This window comes from Ciconia boyciana, chromosome 8, assembly GCF_034638445.1.
Source record: "Ciconia boyciana chromosome 8, ASM3463844v1, whole genome shotgun sequence".
NCBI classification, from domain to species: Eukaryota; Metazoa; Chordata; class Aves; order Ciconiiformes; family Ciconiidae; genus Ciconia; species Ciconia boyciana.
This window is the reverse complement of record NC_132941.1, coordinates 28,923,009-28,943,070: the sequence shown is the minus strand read 5'-3', so window position 1 is coordinate 28,943,070 and position 20,062 is coordinate 28,923,009. Positions and strand designations below refer to the sequence as shown.

At 48.0% G+C, this 20,062-nt stretch overlaps 1 protein-coding gene across 2 annotated transcripts in view; it reads right to left on the bottom strand.

Annotated features, from left to right (window-relative positions):
* Positions 1-20,062, bottom strand: part of ASCC1 (activating signal cointegrator 1 complex subunit 1) — a 38,734-nt gene that overhangs the window by 641 nt on the left and 18,031 nt on the right. Inside the window, exons 8-10 of one of the 2 annotated variants that reach the window (XM_072869719.1) lie at positions 17,983-18,107; positions 16,021-16,100; positions 1,331-2,053 (exon numbers count right to left, since the gene is read on the bottom strand). In XM_072869719.1, coding sequence (XP_072725820.1) covers positions 2,039-2,053; positions 16,021-16,100; positions 17,983-18,107 — 220 coding nt within the window. In that variant the 3' untranslated portion in view covers positions 1,331-2,038. Of the gene's footprint in view, positions 1-1,330; positions 2,054-16,020; positions 16,101-17,982; positions 18,108-20,062 lie in introns of those variants that run through there. The other variant, XM_072869718.1, reaches the window with a different exon arrangement.

The window sequence follows — 20,062 nt, the reverse complement described above, 5'->3', positions numbered from 1 at the left end:
GGAGAAAAAACATTTGAGGGGCACCTAGAGGAATGCAGCCTGCAGCTGGTCCACGGATCTCTCACAAGAGCCGGCCCTGCAAAAAGCCTCTACTCATAGACTTGTTTTTCCTTTAATGAAACTATTCTTTAAATTATTTTTCCCCCTAGAGACTGCACTTAGCCTTTAAAGCAAACAGTATGAAATGAACACCACTTTATCTACAGCAGCAGTTGTTCAAACCTTCCCTACCTTGCTTTCTGTGTCTCATCTAGGGAGCTTGGGGAGGCTATTCACCGCCCCAAAGGCCACCACCTCGGGGTGGCTCTTGAGGTCACAGGCTCTGCAGAAGCAAGGATTGAGGCCAGGACATTTTTACCAATCCAGGCCACAGGACGTAAGATTTACAGTTACGGCTCAGTCCTAATTCAAACTAGCAGGCTAGAAGCGCAAGGCTCTTCATCCCAGCACTGACCCCGCTTTGTTGGACAAATCCTTCTTTGTTCGGCAAAGATTTGAGTGCAAATTAATGAAAGCAAGCCAACTCTGGGACCCAGAGGGCGTGCCTCTGCTGATTAATCCAATGTACGAAGCAGACCAAAAAAATGGCATCACAATTTCTTATGGGGAAGTTGAGCAATATTGCTGGAAAGGCATCATGTCCAAGCACAAAGTGCTCCTCCCGTTCCATTAAGACGCAGGAAATTGCTCTACCTGGAAACATCAGTCGTGCCTTAGGAAAAGCTCTTCGGTGGAGACGCTAATTTCAAAACTCCGCTTAATGGGAGCACTATGAGTCACTGAGGGCCTGAGCAGTGACATCTCCCCACGTGGAGATCTCTGAAATGTCCATTCCATCTGTCTGCTATTGAATTTTCTATCTGTCCCTGCAGGCACTGGCTCAAGACAGTTGCACCCTTTCCTGCCATTACAGAAGGCATGAATGCAAGGGCCAGCGAAGGCTGACGCATTAATTACAACACCTCCTCCTAGAGCCAGTGGTGCATCAATTCCTCCATACAGTGAATGATCGAAACCCCAAATACCTAGTCAGCATCTGAAAGGCTGCACTTCTCCTCCTCCAAAAAGGCATTTGGCTCTGCCTGGCACTGATTTGGGCAGGACTGCTCTTTTGTTGGTTCTCCCAAGGGTATTCTACTTTGCAAATACCCCTTTTTGCAAGGGAACCAGCTAGGTTGCTTTCAGGACAATTCCTGGTTTCGCTGTCACTCCTCCACAAAGTGAAAGTGACTTAGAGAAAGTGATTCCCTGCCCATCTTCAGGGCAGAGCAAGTAGGGCTTCAGCCAGGGAGCACCACCAAGGTATGTGGGTTGCAGACCAGACGCCAGGCACCGTGATGAATCCAGCCCCTGCTCCAGACTGCCAGCTCACCCAGACAACTCTCCACTCAGGATTTGGCTGAGGCCAGCAATTCCCCATTGACACACAGAACGGCAGAACGGCACCTCTGAAGAGAAGGGGTATTTATGCGTGCCAAGCCAGCTCTCAGCGATTGCTAAGCCCCTGCTTTGGTTTGAAATGGCTGCAGCTGCAGTCAGACATGCTGCAGAGTTCTTGCTGCCAGCAGCCCACCTGCCAGGGACCACCTCCTCCTCCCCGGACCTGCCTGCGTGGCAGCACAGGCAGTTAACCCTCAAGCTGCTTCTGCAAAAAGCACCTGGGTTAGCACAAATGCCACGAAGAACTGGGTTTCTTTGCAGCAGACCATTTAGTCACAGCGTGCCTGCCTAGGAGAGGCAGTGGGCAGCCTCCGGCTCACCTGCACCTCCCTGCAGCTCATCCTGCCTTTGGGGTGACGCTTGTCCCTTAAGACCCTGGCACAAGGACTTACTTTGCACAGGGCCCGAAGTAATTTGCTGCTAATCACTCAGACTCATATTAAGCCGCAACTTGCTGCCAGTTCTTCTGAGCACGTACTCGGCAGGAGCCAGGCACCCCGCCACGGGGGTCACGCAGGTCCCTGTCCCAGCAAGAGGCCCCAGTGCAGCAGCCTGGCTTCAAGGGACACTGTGTGTGCAGCTCCATGCGGCCGCTGCCCTAAAGCAGGGCACCCTGTTGAAAAGAAGTTGTGCTAAGGGAGCGTCTCAAACAGGGAGAGGAGGAAAAGAGAGAAGAGAAATTACTACAGCCATACAAACTCCATTTTATACAATTAAAGATTTATACAATTAAAGATTAATTATGTTCCCAAAAGCCTGCGTAGTTCATGTTAGAGGACTTAGGATAAAATGTCTCATTAATAAGATATGGTAGTAAAAAGGGGTTGGTCTCCTTTCTCTTTTTGTTTTGGCTGATCCGAGAGGGAAGGATGATTTCCAGCTCTCCAGGGCTTGCTGCAGTGCTTGCTGCCAGCGTGCCCGCTCACCCCAAACCTTAACACCCGACTCTGTCAAAATGGTCATTCATATCGACACTCCTTTCCTTCACAAAGCACTCTCCACCCAGGAAAAATTGAACTCATTTCTCTCCATTCCTAACGGAGGGAGCGGTAGGTGCGCTGGTAAGCAAGGAGATACTACAATTTGAAAAGGATTTTTTTAAAAGAGAAGGGGGATGAGATGCATTTATTCCTGTAGAATGAAGTATTTGCAAACATGAAGAAAACAAACGAAACGCTGGAATGTGCTGGTCCCTTCAGCAGCCCTGGAAGTCAAACCTTTACACAAAACAGTGAAAGGAAGAGTCTTTCAAATACTTGTTTATATTATCTCTGCACACCATGACCTGTTTTTTGTACAAAACACACGTATTTCAAAGCAAAAATTAGTTAATGAGACAAACCCTCCCTCCAACCCTCTTGCCTCGCACAGCCTCAGGCACATTGGACCAGAAAGACAATCAGAAAGTCCCAGAAGACACTGCCCAGGTCAAGGGCCCTCCATTTGTACACTGCTAAAAGTGAAGCAAAACCCTTGTACCAAAGCACTTTGTACTCCCTTGGCTTTTTTAAGACCTACCACCTCTCGTGTGTCCGAGCGTGTGTGTGTTTCCCAGGGAGAACGCTGCTAGAACTATTGATTTTTGGTAATGTAGCTGTACTTTCTGAGAGTAAACATGCTACAAGATTTAGAGGACAACCAGAGACATTTTTTTCTGCTCTTGTTTCAAGCTGGCTTCTCACTGATGCTTCTTTGCTCCCTGAGGCTTCCCACAACAGAAGCTACAGGACGCCAGGCGTGGGGATCACAGCCGAGCCACCGTATGGCTGAGACCTGCCTCGGGCAGTGGGAGAGAGGCTCCTCAAACATCATCCTCTGAGACCCCCAAAACACCGGGAGCTGGCTTACCGTCACAAAAGCATCCTGCGCTTGGGTCCCCGGGGGCTCGGGAAAAGATTTCAGAAGGCCAAGCCTCTACTTTCGACTTTCACTTCTATTTATCTTGGGGAGAAGCCAAGCAGAGCTGAGAAATATATTTATATCTCTCCCCTCTCCCCAGCCACCACGGAAACGCTCCGGTTTCGGAGGAGGCCTGTAGCACAGCTGAGGAAATGCCTCCTATAAAAACATTTTAGCATTTTTTTTATTCTGGGCCAAGAAAGATGATACCTGGAGGTTATTACGCTTCATGCACAAATGCTGATAACCCTAAGACTTGCCTAGTCCCCCTCCTGTCCCTTCCCATGGGTGCCAAGGGCCCACCCTTCCCCAAAAAGGCTGCAGGGAGCACGAGGAGGCGTGGATCAGGAGCAGCTAGAAGGGAGGCAGGGGGAGGAAAAACGCAATCACCCGCACGGTTACCGAAAGCCGTGTCATTTGATTGGAGTGGGACGTGAGGCTCAGCAAAAGCACAGTAATTCTATAAATCCAAACATGCTGAAGGATTTATATCCGCGCTGCCTAAAGAATAAATAAGAGGTTGGGGGTTGGGATTTTTTTTTTTTTTAATATTATAAATGAAAATGAACTTGATGGAGGTAAAGGTCAGCTTACGAAGTCAACCCCACGCACGCTGTGCAAGCTACTAACTCCCATCAAGGGAATAGCACTTACCAGATTAAGTGCCCTCTGTCTCCCTGCTGCCTTCCCAAATTAAATTAGCACCAAATAAGGAAAGAGTATTGTTAACTTTTAACCCCAGACCCCGCACCTCTAAGCAAACATGCCAGAGATGTTCCCTGCCTTTCAAACCACAGCCAAAGGCTCAGAAATCACTCAGCAAGGATGTCTAGGACATGGCATCTCCCACGGGGAGGAAGCAGGTGCCTAGAGAGCAGCACAGCATCCTCCTGGGAGTAGTATCCTAGACCTGCAGGGGATGGCAGGGACTGCAGCCACGCCGCCTTTCCCGAAAGCCATGAGCCCCCGAGAGAGGGAGCGTACTGGTCCATAGATAACCCATATCAGCCTGCAAACTACCATAGGCCCACAAGTGCAAACGCTCCTCCTTCTCCCTCTCCCTTCTGGGAGGCTGGGTTAAGGACACAACCGTGCAGGGAACGATGAAAGGCAGGCAGCCCTGCAGTAGCTCCCAGAAGGCAAGCTCTTCTCCATTTCTCCCCCAAAGTCACTTATTCTGAGCCAGGAAAAGCCAGCAGCACGCCTGTCATTCCTAACACCCCAATTTCTCTCATTTAAGACAATTCTGTTCAGATGCTGGAAACCCTTCTTCCTCTGAGGTCCGTTCCTCTCTATTACCCGCAAATTACACAGCAGGGCTCCCTTGGGGTGCGACAATCATTTTCTGAAGGAAGACAGAGGCTGAAGACTTGTTTTGGAAGAGAAAGAATCACACATCAAACCGCTCACTCCTTGCAAGCCTGAGCCAAAAATGCTAGTACAAACTTCAGCCCCCAAACCACAACTTCCTTATCAAAGGCAGAGCAACAGATCAAAACCGGGATGCCTCCTTTCCGCATTTTTTCCCCCTTTTGCCTAAGCCTGTAAATTAGGTTTTACCGAAGCACTGTAGAAACAAATGCAAAGGAGGATGATTCCTCGATGAAGCAGTTAAAACGTGTCTAAATGATGTTGTGTTCCAGAGCGCGGGTATTTGTCAAGCGGCCATCCTCGGGGGCTCGATTCCCGCAGACAACCCTCCCAGAATGAGACAGCACCTTTGTGTTCAAACCTGGAAACAACAGCAATAAATCACAGCACTAATCCATGTAAGGACAGCAGCAATGCGTTTCAGCTCCAGTTATGAAGAGCGGAGATGCCAACACAAACTGGTGCTTTTAAATCACCTGTCACGGGCTCAACAAGCATGAGAAATATTAATAGATTTGCCTGGAGAGGCACTGGGCAGCAGGAGGACAAAATAAGTCCAGACATGGGAAGGGAGTAAGAGGTATTTAAAACTTCCTTCACGTAATCTCTGGCTTGCACTCACGCCGCCTGGCCTGGATTTTGCTGCTACCATCAGGATTATTGATCAGTTTTTAAAGCTTTACGTTGTCTACAGTAGTCAGCCAAAAAGGACCCATCCTGAATTAATAAAAAGTCCAAGCAGCTCTGCTGAGAGCCTCAGTGATCAGAAATGCCAAGGGAACAACGATTCACTGCAATGCCTTGCAATTAAAAACTACCACCAAAGAACAGCATTATCACAGGATAAAATGCATACACCCCCCCCCCCCCCCCAAATCTGTGGGGAGCTCACTTTGTTGTGAACTCCAGCCACAGAAAGCAGTGCCTTAGGGTAGGGGTATTATAGATTAACAGTACAAAACTGTCCCGGGTGAATCAGCGCTGCGGGCGAGCAGAGGCATGTAATGTCATTAGCCTGTGACCAATCAGCCTAAGAAACCCGGCTGCCCTCAGCGGGGAGCTGAGGGGGGGTCCCATTTTCCATATCTGGAATGAGAACAGAAATTAGCAACTTCTGAGACGCAGGAAGGAAGAGGCTTGCAGCTCCGGGAATGAGTTGCGGATGAGCTCACTGTCATTCCTGCTGCGCAGTCCACATTGAGGACGGGATGCCAGCAATCCCTTCTCCTCTGTTTCACCCAGGTTGAAGGTGTTTATCCACCAAAAGATCCCTTCCAGGAGGGCACGCGGACAGGCTGAGTACCACTTGTCTCTGCCTCCACGGGAGAACACGGGCAGGAGGATCACCTTTGACAGGCAACCCGGTGCTGTGGCCATGCAAGATCATGCCAGGAATCAGGGTCCAGCAGCAGACAGCAGTGCGAAGAGAGCTCAAACCAGCAGATTAAACTCAAGCTTCAGAGGAGCCGCAGGCTTTACAGCTTCATCTGTTCTGCACACAGTGACAACAGTCACCAGCTCGCCCGCCAGCAGCCACTACCCCCAGCGTGTCCTGATCGGGAGCAGCGGTAAATGAACTCAGAAAGCCGGGAGGGACGGGAGGTTGCTTTCCGTGGGAAACCAGCATGCTACGGTGCTGTTGTCCCTTTGGGGAAGGGAAGAAGCAAACAAAATCCCAGGCACCCGATGACAAGCATGGAGAAAAATTAAGCGGCATTTCTGAAGAGATGCCTCAACGTGGAGCAATGAAACCTGTTTGTTTTCAGATTCTCTGCACCCTCCCCTGGACATTCCCAGCGGTACTCACAGCAGAGCACAACCCCCCAAACCCTTCTTGCACTATCTTACACTACAAGGGAGGGGAGGGACCCAGACAGGATCAGACCATGGGCTGTGACTTGCCCAAATAAACATCAGGCTATTTTTACATCTCATAAGGGATTATACATTTGAATTAAGGTTTGTATTACGCGTCCACAGCTTGGGACAGAAAACACTGCAGAAGAGCACAGAACAATCGCTTTTCCAAATCATCTGGCTAAAGCACAACTGCAGTACCCATGCCAGCTACAGCAGGGAAGGCGACGACTCTTCAGCAAACTGCTGTGTTACAGGGCTGATACCAGCATTAAACAAAAAGGATTGATAGAGGAAAAGTTACTGATGGCAAAAAACATTGATGGATTAAAAATTAAAAAAAAAAAAGATTTAGAAATGTGAAAGTAACACTCAGAAACACTGATGGACTCTAAGAAGAGTCCACTGTAATCCAGCAAACTCTATCCATCGGAGCTCTTCTGATTAACCTCCTTTGCTGCACGAACCACAGCCTCCAACCCTGCTTTTGGGATCCCACCTACCTGCTTAACGCGCCTTACTCCTGCGACCTCCCACACAGACCTGTCAGGGCCTCTCAGGTCTGAGGAGCACCTCTGTCACTCCTCAGCAGGCTGACTTGTGAACACAGTTCAGCAATGGAAAGCTGTTGGTAAAAGAGAGACCTCAAGGGCCAGCCTGCCTGTGCCCCGTTTCAGCTTTGTGGATTTATGCTACCAACACCTCCCTGTTGACCACCCCAGTGGTCCACAGAAGGCTGTTACCTCCACAGCACAAAAGGGCAGAAGCTGCCCCAGTTCCCAGGCTACAGTACGTGCTGGCACAGCTCCTTCTTCCTCGTCCTGAGAAATGCACCAAATCCCTTTCCATTTGTGACCTAAACTCCCCCAAGCTACGACAGACAAACCCCAAACCAAATCCCCTGGTGGCTCCCTGAAGATGAAACACAAACGGGCAATGTGTCAAGATCTGAGGAGTTTGTTCAATTAACAGATTTTTTTCTTCTATTTTCAACTTTCAAAATACATTTTCTGAAACAGTTTGGTGCCAAAAAAGAAGTATCTGATTCCTGTATTATTCACTCTGGACACCACTCCGCCAATGATTATCTGTCAGAGGTTTAATTGTGTTTGGAAGCTTGCCAGCAATAATGCACAAGAAGTGTAGGAAAAGCAGGTAGACAGGCACCCATCCAGAGAGGCGGCTCTTCCCGGCAGTCCCCACCTCTCCTCCAAATTAGCAACTGCTTCCTTTTCATGGCTTTTTAAAGGATCGCTGGCCAGGCATCCAGCACCTTCCATTACTGCACAGGTGTTACAACATTAAGACATCATGCAGAGTCACAAGGCAAGGGCGGAAGCGAGGGTTAGGAAGGGCAGAGAGAGAAAGCAGTCATCATCTGGGCCGTCACCATGAGCACGCTGCCTGCGCCAAGGCCTCCAAGCATCAGCCACAAAGCTCAGTGGGCGTACGCGGATTGTTTGTTTTGTTCTGCAAGTGTGCAGCTGGCTCTGGAGTGTCTCTCCATCACCAATATAGCATCGAGTCCTTCCACCCAGACAACGTGAGGAACACCCCTTCCCCTCTCATTTTCTTTCAACCTCTGGCAGGTTTTAAAAGATGGCAGCAGAGGCCCTTTCACCTCATTTTCCTTAGGAAGAATAAAGCATGCAGACTTCAGGAGGGAGAAGATCTGGCCATAAAAGTCCCAGCGGCCTACCTTTTGGTAGTGCAGCTGATCTGTATCATAAGCAAAGCACTAACTCCTTTATTGTTCACTTTCAGCTTGCTACTACTCGAGTCATTTATATCCGCAAGCTTTGCCATGAACCACCAAGACCTGAAATTACAGACAAGCAAGCATCTTGGGTTAGGCACAAGCCCAACACGGGATGCAAGTCAGGGGTATCTCCTCATGACACAGGAACAGCCCTTCCAATTAAATCACCGGTGCCATCCCTCAGAAAGCAATAACAATATAACCATCTCTATGTGGAAAAGTACCACCAATATAAGAGCAAGAAGCACATATGGAGTTTGGGGAGAAAGATCCTAGGCGTATAAGATGGGAGGTTTCATTTTTATATTATTTTACTGAGCCAAAGTAAATGCCACATAAATGCCAAGAAGCTTTTGGTATGTTCGCAAATGCCATCTCATGGGTGTTTTGCATATATCTCGCACAGTAATCATAAAGCAAAAGGCTGAAGAAAGGACCAAAAGAGGTCATTGACTCCACCGTCCTCTCATTCCCCGAGGCAGAAAAAGCTCATTGCTGGCAGATCCTGGACTAACGTCTCTGCTCCCTCTGAAGAACCAAGATCCCCATTGCTCCTGCTCCTCTAGGGGAGTGCTTCATTATCCTTCCCATTACAAAGATCTTCCCAACACTTCGAACCTCTTGCTGCAACTTAAGCCCATTATTTCTCGCCTTACCATCAGAGCATGGAGGATAGAGTATCCACTACTGGCAAAAGCTTTCACATGCTTAAAGAGTTTTTCCTATCTGTTGTCATCCTCCTTACCTTTATTAGCCTCAAAACAACTCTAAGTCTTTCAGTCTCAGCTCGCAGACATTGTCTAGCCCTCCGATTATCTTATTGTTGCTTCTGGGCTCTTTGCACCCATCCATGGTGCCCAAAACTGGACAAGTACTTCAGCTGGGGGCTGAGTGCTAAGCATAGTCAGCGGTTTACTTTACAGACATTTGCCTCTTTCTTTTATTTCCACAGACTCACTCAGGTGGCTTGTGCTCTGGAGCAGTCCCCCATAACCCAAACCCTGGTCCATGGGGCCGGTATCGAGGCAGTTCTCCATCCTGCACCGATGCCACTGCTCCATCCTGGACCTGCCCTTGTTTGCAGCAGCCCATTTGTTTCTGCCTGATTTCTCAAGATCATTTGGAGCTCTGTTCCCTCCTACTAATGTGTGCAATTTTCCTGCCTCTCCCCAGCTGGTTTTCATCTGCAGACCCTAAGAGAAGCATGCTTCATACAGTCCATAATGCCCTCATGACCTCCACGGGTGGGAAGAGTACGAGGTTTCCAGCTGAGCTCTGCAAACATGGAAGCAGCTGATCCTTCTCCTCTGACTGCTGCCATGCAAAACCTCAGCTCCTCATAAAACTGCAGCAAAGCCACCTCAGCTGCCAGAGGGTGATGCAGCAGTGGGGAGCATGACATTCAGCAATAGTCTAAATTAATCTGTCAGGTCTGATTTCTTGCAAATAAAACTATTTGGGGCCAGATGCAAGCCTTTGTTCAGCTGAGATCCTCTCCCTCCAGAGTCCCCCTCCTTCACAAGCCAAATCTAGAGATGCTCCTGCTACTGGCCATACTGCAAAACCTTTGCTTTAGCTCAGGGTTTTGGGTCCATTCCCCCCCTCGCCACAAATCTGTTAAAATTCATGCGCTTGAGGAAATCAAACCTAGTTGCTATGGTGAAAGGCATTCTGCAAACTAAGAAACAAATACAAGTGGGACATTTGGAGATTCCTGGATTTTTGCACATCTTTCAGGCAAGAATAAAAAAAACCTCCAGCACATTAAAGGCTCCGCTAACTTCCCAGACCCTGCTACACCTCAACCATGAAGGATTTACAGTACAACTTATTTAAGGAAATTAATGATCAAGTACTGCGTTTCTCCAAAGAAGCCTCATCCCCGTGGCTCCTAGTACTACCTATTATAGCAAAGGCAGCAACAGTTTTTAAGAGCTGGGCTTCGGCTTTGCTGCAGAGATGCCAGGAGGCTTGAGATGCATCCAGGAATACTAGGACAAGGAGCTCCCATCAATGTGACCTACTCGCTACGCTCACCAAACCACTAAGAGGGGGAGCCCAGCTACAGAGCCAGTAAATTAATTCAGACAGACCGAGGAAATTATCTGGCAGAAGGGTCACGGCACCTTTGGGATATCTGCCTACTTTTGCTAATCAATGTGTTCTTTCTTTTTTTTGCACTTAATGTGCTGGGTCCCTGTCTTCTATTAAGGCACCGCTGTAATTCAACCCCTGCCAGCTCCACCGAGAAAAATTGTCCTCTTAAGATCAAAGAGGTGATGCTGTCTCGGCTGGCTGGTGGCAGAACAGCGGTCTCGGGGAAATGAGGAGGCGGGATGCCCACTGGGTGGGAGGCAGAGGGACACACACAGCATGACCTCTAAAGCCAGAGGCACCCACAGCACCTCCAAAACAGCTGAGCTGCTGGGCTGGAAGGGAAGGGACTGCGGCAGTGCCAGGGGGCACAGAGCAGCACACAGCTTTGCTTTCCTATGGCACACCGCAGACAGCCCTGCCCGGAAGGGGCAAGGGGATTCAGAAACTTTATAACCCTCTCAGCAAATCCTCCCTCTTGCAGCACTCACGGTTCCTGCTAAAATTAAGTCAGACAGGTGCTGAGCACCTCTGAAAAAAAAAAAAAAGAGGCTTCTCCCCTTTAAGGTAAGGTCACCAAACGGATCTCTGTCACATGCAGGCAAGTTAGCACAAACCTTCTGCACTTCCTGCACTGTGTTCTCCTCAGTGTGGTGTCTCAGCCTCCTCTCAATACCTCCAACGCCGCCTCGTTGCTCTGCTCCAAGGCCCAAACACTCCAACAAAGATACCTTCCCTCTATTGTCTAGTCTGATTTTTCAAATGCCACTTCAGATTCCCGTTTCACCAAATGCAAATAATGTGAATAAGCCTTTTTTTTTCCTGAAGAATATCATCCGTAGGAAAGCATTTTCATGGCAACCCCAATTTTATCTCCTTTTTTCCCCCAAGATCATACAAACATGGATCTCCAGTCTCATCTGCTCAACTGCCACATCCTCCCATCCCACTGTTGCTCTAATTGTGCACTGCTGAGCCCCCTCGATCGCTTCAGTATCCCTCAGTAATGGCAGGATCAGAACTGAAGGCAAAAATCCTCTCCTCTGCAAAGCGGCATTACAGCCTTTCATTTCTGCTTTTGATTCTTCTGTAAAACCGAGGCGAGGAAAGCACTGGCTTATTTCTGATACAGTGATGTTGCACCACAATCTCTCATTCAGTCTGTTCTCACCCCAGCGGATTTTTGTTTGGTATTTTTAACTCTAAACTTTCCAAGCAGCCACCTCCCGTTAGGCACTTGTTCCAGTTGCCAGTCTGACTTTGGATATATCACCTTTATCACCTCACTGAGGATAACAAGATGTTCTTACCCTTGCCGAACACCGGGCAGTCTTGATCTCACCTAACGTGGGTTCTTTGGCCCTTTGATTTCACCTCAGCTTAAAAATACACCAGGAAAGGACTCTGTCTCCTTAAATTCACTAATGAAAGTTACACAGAAAAGGCCTGGGTACCGATGGCTGCAGAACACAAAAGCACTCCTCATCTGCAAGCAGAGCTGGTAACAGTGGCTCTACACAGGAGCAGATATTAATTTGTTTAGCGCTTGGTGGGTTTGGGGTATTTTGAGGGGTTAGGGGGTTTATCCAGGACAAGATTTTTCTTTTTCATTGTATCTCTCTATATGGCACTGCATCAAATGTCTTAACCTGAACTACTGCACACCACAGCCACTGCACTATTCTCACCCAGCAAGATAAAAACGATAACAGAGAACACTACCAGATTTGTTTGCTATGATCGGCTCTCCGCTAGCCCTGGTATATCAGTCAGTAAATGTACTTTCCCCCTGCTACAAGTGAAAGCAGATACAGTCCCATAATTTAATACCCTGTAGGCAGGCTTCAAAAGAGAAGGAGCCTCATTGAATTACACCTTGTCTGACCTAGAAGCCCTCCCAGAGCAGTTCTGCAGCCTGGGCGCTGTGCTCCCACTGCTGGACCAGGTCATGATGGCATGTGTCACTGCCTCGACTGATCCAGTTCCCAGTCTTGCATCCCAGCTTAAAGTATCCCCTAATGCCCTAAGACATAAGATGTGCAGCCTTCCACTGTTCTACCTCAGTAGCTGTTCCCTCAATATTTAATCTTGTAAGCTGTTGATGCACAGATCTGTGCCAAGCAGCAGGGTTCATCTTTTTCTGTGCTCAAAATTTGCTTCCCTCCTGTTTGAATGTGGCAAAGACCACCCTTTTACTCCTCAGACCTCAAGTAAAAAATCATTCCATTTTAACCCAGTAAGAGTCCAGGTGGATTTCTTCCTACTGTAAGCCTTCCTTTCCTTTAAAAGTGTAATAGAAAATTTTGGCCAGGCGGTACCTTCACATTTCTTTGCATTTTTATTTATTCACCACAGCCTTAGTTTTTTCACTAAGCAAAATAAATAAAAGCCCGGAGGCAGCCAAGCCTCATCTCCGGAGATGCAGGCAGCTGCCCCAGCTGCCACTGTGCCAGGGCTGTACCACTTGGCCAGCTGCGACGCAGGGCACACAGCCACCGCCTGGGAGGACACAGGAGGAGGCGAGGCAGAGGGGCTGCCAAACTGGCATCTCCCTGAGGCCTGGCTGCCCACCCAGCCTGACCCTTCTCTCACAGGGAAGGAGCTGCCGTTGTCTTTCAGCTGTGAATTGCTGCCCCTTCCCTCCGCTCTCCAAGAGATGATCCATGTTGTTTCCGACTGGAGCAAGATGTTGGTATGTGACTTGGACGTTCAAAGGAGTCAATCAGCTAGCCACTAGCCACCCTAGAATAAATACATATTGCTCCATATGAAGCGGTTCATAAAGCATCCCCAGCTTCTTGGGACTAGACTAGACAAGCACAATGCTAAAGCGTCTAGCACTTTCGTGGGAGACACAAATCACTCAGCTGTTGGGGCATACACTCCCTTGGGCTTTCAGCACCAGCTAGGCCAGGGAGCCTTTTTCATGGATATTCTTCAAGACAGAAGTAATTTAAACTCCCAAACGCAACTCATCCTACAGGATCTATTTTCTGAGCAGTGTGGGAAGGTACCGGCCTGCACAACCATTTATTAGCACAAATAGGAGTGTATGTTTAACTCTGTGGAACGAGTAGAACAAAGGATTATTAAATAAAATTCCGATTAGTTCTGCTGAAAGCAAAATACCAGCTGGAGCCTGGGGTAACGCAGGCATGCTATCAGCAAACATGCGCTGCCAGCGCATCTGCACACACACACACACACACCAGCTCTGACCATGGGGGAGCCTCAGACTGGAACAGCAGAACCTCAGACTAGAACAGCAGAACCAAGGCATCCCCATCGTGCTCTGTGCTCTGATAGCTCAGGTCCTGCCCTCCACTGGGCAAAGCCTTTGGCCCGACAGCACCAGTCGCAGCTGCACAACGGGAACGAGAGCGACAAAACCCAAGTTTGCCGACTTGATGCCCTCCTACCAGTAGCCGTGCTTTGTCGGCTTTCCAAGTAGGAACACTGCCAGCCAACACAGCTATCGCAGAGTCCCACCTCCTGGAAACACACGCACAGCACACTGCTCTACCTACAAGGGGACAGCGCCCACAAGCCATCCTGCCTAACTGCAGCCATATTCATTAACAGCCCGTCGTTTAGATCCTATTGCAAAAGTTAATGAAGCCACTTTGCAAGAGGGCAGCCTTCCTGAGCAGAAGATAAATAATGTATCTAAAAGGGGGCTGGGAGGGAATTGGCGCATCCTTGCAAGGTCATGCTAGAATGCATCAGTGGCTGGCTGAGGCTGGGCTCCTCTGGTAAGAAGCCTGGAGCTATTTATGACTCATGTAATTAATTAATGCCAACGGGCGTTCTGCTGCAGGCACGTGGGAGACCAAAGGGAAATACGAAGCGAGCAGGTTAGGAAATGTAGTGGAGGTGGAGGCGAAAGATGACATTTCTTGTGGTAAGACATGCTTTGAAGTAACTATCAACAGTCCAAACACCCAGCAGGTCTTCTGGCTACGTCAGTACAAAATCAATTAGGAGTTTTAAAAATGCATCGGCTCATATTTCAGAGAGCAGCAAGAATAAGAAGTAGCCATCTGAGGTAAGGCAGTTGCATTTCTTAGCACTGCACACCACCAGACCCACAGATCCTCAGACCCCGCAGTGCGGTCCACAAATGGTGTGACCAGTAGAGGGAGCATCGTTAATGCCTTCCAAATCGTAAATGTTTTCGGATGAGGAGCATTAAAGAAGACTGACGGTTTGATTTTATGTCTCTCTAAAGTCTGAGAACAAATTTAACAGACGCAAGCTAAAGGAGCAAAGGGCAAAGTGAAACGTGGGCACACGCCTTGAAAGCTGAGTCCTTGCAGGCACTCAGGGCTCCCGACACGTACCACCTTCCCTTTCTGGAGCCTAGCTCTCAGACACCAGGAGCTAATCAAAACTCGCGCATCACATAAAGAAAAGGACGACGTCTGTGGCTTTCCTGCTTCAGTTTGCAATACTGCAGTCTCACACCGAACACTCAACATGTGGCGATGCTGAGTCATGACACTGTGCTTGCACAGACCGTTTGAGGACAATGAGAGCTTAACCTAATTTTGTCCTTTTGTTTGTCCTCTGCACAGGGGAGATCAATCAGTTCCACTCCCTGCCTTCAGATCCCCATGCATCCAGTGCCTAATATATTATACAGCAAAACTGTAAACACAAATAAAATGCACCCTTTCCCTCCTCTGGTGCCCTAAAGTCCTTCTGGGATGTCCAACTCCCACCCAGCCTGCATCTTCTCTCATGTCTCTTTGTTGCCAGAATATCTTCTGTCAGTTCCCAAACGTATTCATGCATTGTCCCATCTCCCTCTTATCATAGCTACCTGCAACAAATCCCCTCACACAATAAGGACTGCAGATTTTATTACAGCTCGGTTTTGTTTTCCATTTCTACTTCTCTGTGCTTGTCTTTTCTCTCTGGACAGTTGCAGGGGCCAAGCACCACAGCATCAGTCTGACACTGCCATCTGGATGAGCAGCAGAGGCTGCCTGCAGTCTCAAGCCCGGCGAGCAAAGCCTGGGAGGATGCAGGATGCTCCCCTTCAAGCCTTACCCACCTCCACGGTCTGAGGGATCTTGCTTCCTACCCTCTGATAACTGCCAAACCCCTCAGATCCCGGCTGGTGGGACTCCCTCCCACTATCTCCTATTTTTCTGGAGCAAACCCATGCAAATCAATAGCAGGGATTAAAAAAAAAAAAAGAAGAAAAGAGTAAGTGAAATGGCAGTCAGTTTTAGTTTCATAAATATATATGAGTGAGTAGAACAAGAGCAACAAAGTACTCTTTTCTGGTGGGCTGAGAATCGACGCGAGCCTGAGTCTCCAGGGTAAAACATGAGCAAAGTAAACGACAACACGAACACCCACTTAGCATTCGTGCTACATACTCCTGATCTGAGCCTCACCAGCTTTAGGAACGCTTCTGTTAAATACTGTAATGCTCCCAATTACGAGTGATCTGGATTGTTTATTTTCTAAACAGATTCCCCCCATCCCCCAGGAGATCTCATAAGCCTAAGACAAAAGCAGAGGTGTTTCAACCTCTTTTGGCTATACAACACCCACAGCTGGCTCAATTTCCCTAACTGTTTCATACTGACCTTGAGGATATTTCTGCCATTAAACGACTCCCGTTCCTTGAAAGATGATTTACCAGTCATTGTACTGTTTCGCTCTTCAGCTGTAGAGAGAAAAGCCACCACCAGAATGAGCTTCAGATGGGAGAACTGTGTGTGCTGTACTTTACCCCCCACTCTCTCCCTCCCCAAAGTCAGCTGCCAGCTAATAAAACATCTTTGCCCAGTTCTTAGTGCAAAAACACTTCCACTTGGTTTTAAAGAGAACAAGGCTGAATGCACAGGAATTGGTGCCTTTATCAGGATCACCTACGTCACTTGGAGGAAAGACCCTAAATCACAGCTACTGCTAGGGTGATTCTGTAGGGCTGATGGCTCAGTGCAACACATCTGCTTCTCTCTGGCTGACTTTAATCCCACATCCTGCCAGGGTGAGAGTCAGCACTGCGAGCGCTTGCATCACCTGGAACAGCACCAAATACCAGACTGAGCATGTGAGCACAATGCCAGGCATGATCTGGACAGCACCTATACAAACCTCTGCTGCCTGCTCCGGGAAGCACATACATGCGGTGTGTATGCTTCTGCGGGGTGGGCACACAGCCACACACACAGACATTAAGAACAGCAACCTAGGCCTATAGCAACTGCCAAATGCCTACATCGTAGATCCATTTCCCCAGAGCACATCTGGATTTTTATATAATCTGTACATGATCTGTTCTTTCCACAGAACCTCTGCCTCAGTCAGTGAATATATTCAATATTTCTTTTTCATCTCCAGCATTAACTATGAAGTCCCACTCACACCTAGCACACTATTCAAATCCTGTATTGAATATAAAGCAACTTCTATGGCTATCTGTGTAATGCTCTCACCATTGTGTCTGAATGCCTCACATGCCTCATGGGGTTGTTCAGAATATAGACTCATAATGCCAGATGCAGCTGCCCGTGTGCCTCCCCTAACAGAGAGCCACATCAGCACTTTGGGCTTACATCTTCACCAATTTTCAGGGCTCAATTTGAGAGCTAAGCCCCATCTTTTCAGGGTTTCTACCGCCTGAGTACGCTTATCTGACTTTAGTAGCACTCATCCCCAAAGTCTGCCGCTGGGTACACAGAAAACCGTAACACAAACCATCTGCTGTTATCACTGTCCATACAGAGAGTCACAGAGGCAGTAACTGGAGAATACTCGACATAAACCTATTGGCATTGCACAGAGGCCACTACGCCAGAGAAAGCTACAAAAAGCTTTAGTGCAATGCTGTTAAGGCTTGCAAACCACACCAGTGCCAGAGCATATGCATGTTTGCACACGGAGAACAAGGCTGTAAAATACTGCCCCTCCCTAAACACAATGCATCTGAGGCTGCTTTATAAAGTAATGTGATAAGAATGATGCTACAGACTGCTAGAGCAGACAATCTTTTGGCAGAGACAGCAGACACTATATACGCTCAATAATAGCTCATATTCAGCCTCGTAGCTGTCTGAATCTGATTTAACAAGAATGACACTGGAATCGCATTCCTAAACCAACAGGCAATCTTTAACTTGACCAAAGAGGATCACGTTTTCATCTTGTTTAAAGGTCAGCACAGCACATCAAGTTGTTACTGAATTTCAAACTAGTGTTGGGGCACAGAGAGCCCAAGACCTCACATGGTACTTGAATGCATTCCCCTCTGGCCCAGATCTTATGAGTGCTACTGGGGGATAGTTTTTCTGAAGCTATGACACAGAATCTTAGAAAAGATCCAGAAAGTGCTCAAAGCATGCCTACCTCCTCCAGCTCTGCTGATTGCTTTTTCATTTTCTTCTGGGTTTTATTTAGTGACATCCCCCCACAACTTGTAGGTAGTTTTGAGATTAAAAAAAATCAGATAATTTTTAAAAAGAAACATAAAAGCCAACAAAAGCATTTCCCATTCAGAGGTACTACTTTAAATGCATTTATCAGTAAGTATGAGGGATACGTACCACTTGGATCTTTCCTGAAGAGAGTGTTCATGACTGTAGCATGCAGTTTCACCCTATCCCATTCTTTAAGCATCAGGCCAGAGGCCACAAACCTTTCCACCAGTTGATCAGCAATCAGCTGCAATCTGGAAAGGCAAAACCAGAAAGAACAGAGGAGTGTAAACCAAGGAGAAACCCCTGCATTGGCAGCTTTTTGCTTTTTAGCCAGGGAGGAGAGCATGTGTGAAATGAAGTCTCTGCACACACACGGGGAAAGGGAGCTAGTCTCTGATAGAAAGCGAACAGAGCCATCAGGATTCAACCCTAACACAAAAAGTTCTGGCTGTTTCGCAAAGCTTCCTCGATCCTCTGCTGCAAATATGCCACGAAGAAGGGCAGATTTAGCATAGCAGAGAGCTCGTTCGCAGTGACAGATGTTATTGGGACTTGAAGGATACATCTTTCTACTGCCAGGGAACACAATGTGACTCTCCTTACAAATGCTAAAATCTGCAGACCCCCAGGGGGGCTTAGGCACCTTGACTCCTGGAGGACCTGCTCTGCTCAGGGACTGTGATCTGTATGGCGCACCAGGCCAGATCTCAAACCCTCTCTGTCCCAAATAAGCAACCCAGTTGCTGGGCTTAATTTCTGGCAGAGCCCAGAACGTGGTGACAGAAGGCACAAACCCAGACAGCACATCCTGGTGAATGCTCCAGCTTTGGAGCTACTGAGCAAGCAGAATCAAAGGACTTACTGCTACCTTCTTGTCTGGCCTTGGTCAGGGATGAAAGTGGCTGTGGCTGCTGGGATCTGCAGGCAGATCTGTCCTAGGATAGGCAGCAGGAGCAGGCAGGTGATCAGAGCAATGCGCTTATGTATCCTACGTCTAAAGAGCTGAAGGAATTTCCAGACTGCTGCTGTCCCCCACAAAATTTTTGCAGTGCCTGAGCCTTACCAAAAGCAGCAAGGATGTGCTAGAACAAGAGCTTCCTGTCCCTGAAAACAAGGCAAGAGGATATTACTCTATGCAGAAGAATTCGGGCTGCTCTCACCATGTCCAAGGCATTAGACAGCTTTCTGCTCCACCAGGTCCCACCACTTTGGCATCTCAGCAGCAGTGGGAGAGGCAGAGCATGGCCTCTCTGAGGCTGGCCCCCAGAGCCCGGGGCTGCCACGCTCCAGATGCCAGCTCCTACCCCACCACTGGTTTTGTACTAGCCCTCGTGGGCTGCCAGCCCCCATGTGACGATTTCAAGACTCTCAAACTACCAATTGTCATGGTTTTCTACCACTTTCTGGCTTTACATCAGCGATTTTTAAAATTAGCAATGACAAAGATTAAATGAATATCATTACAGACAATACTAAAACAAATTAACAGAGAATAGCTCAAGTGAAAATGGTGCTTTATTACGTTATAAAGTTAATCAAGGAAATAAAACAAATTAGAATGAATTATAATGGAAATTATTTGCCATGTGGGAAGCATCAGAGCATGATCCCTCTCTCGGTCTGAGCCATTATATGTGCAGAAGGGCTTGCCAACCCCTAATCTGTCTGCAGTTATGCAAGCTAAATCAGGGTAAATCAAATCTCCATCTTTATAGCTTAAGCTGATCAAGATCATCCAAAGATCAGGAAGGAACTCCACCCCTCAGCCATGCCAGGAACTACACAGAGCTAGCAAGACATCTTACATGAGACAGGAAGGCACACACCTCTCTTAAACGTGGGCTGCAGCAGTCTGATCCAGCACAGCAAACCACATGGCTGCCGCTCTCCTCTAGTATTGGCCTTGCAGCTGAGAAACTCTACTTTCTACCTGATTTCCCCATTTCCCTGAGCAAAGCACAGCAGGTTTTAGCAGGGAAGAGGTGCATGGAGCTGCTCAGCAATGATCCATCCAGCAGACCAGAAAACGAAGCAGAGTTTTCTGGAGGAATCACCATTTGTCCCCTCTTTATAATCACTGTCCAACACTGTATCTGCTGGAAACTCGAAGCAAAAGAAGTTTTCACTGCTCTCCATCAACACAAAAATATCTTCTTTTCCCTCTGCAAAGCTAAATGGTTTCTGGATGCTTGCTAACAGTTAAGGA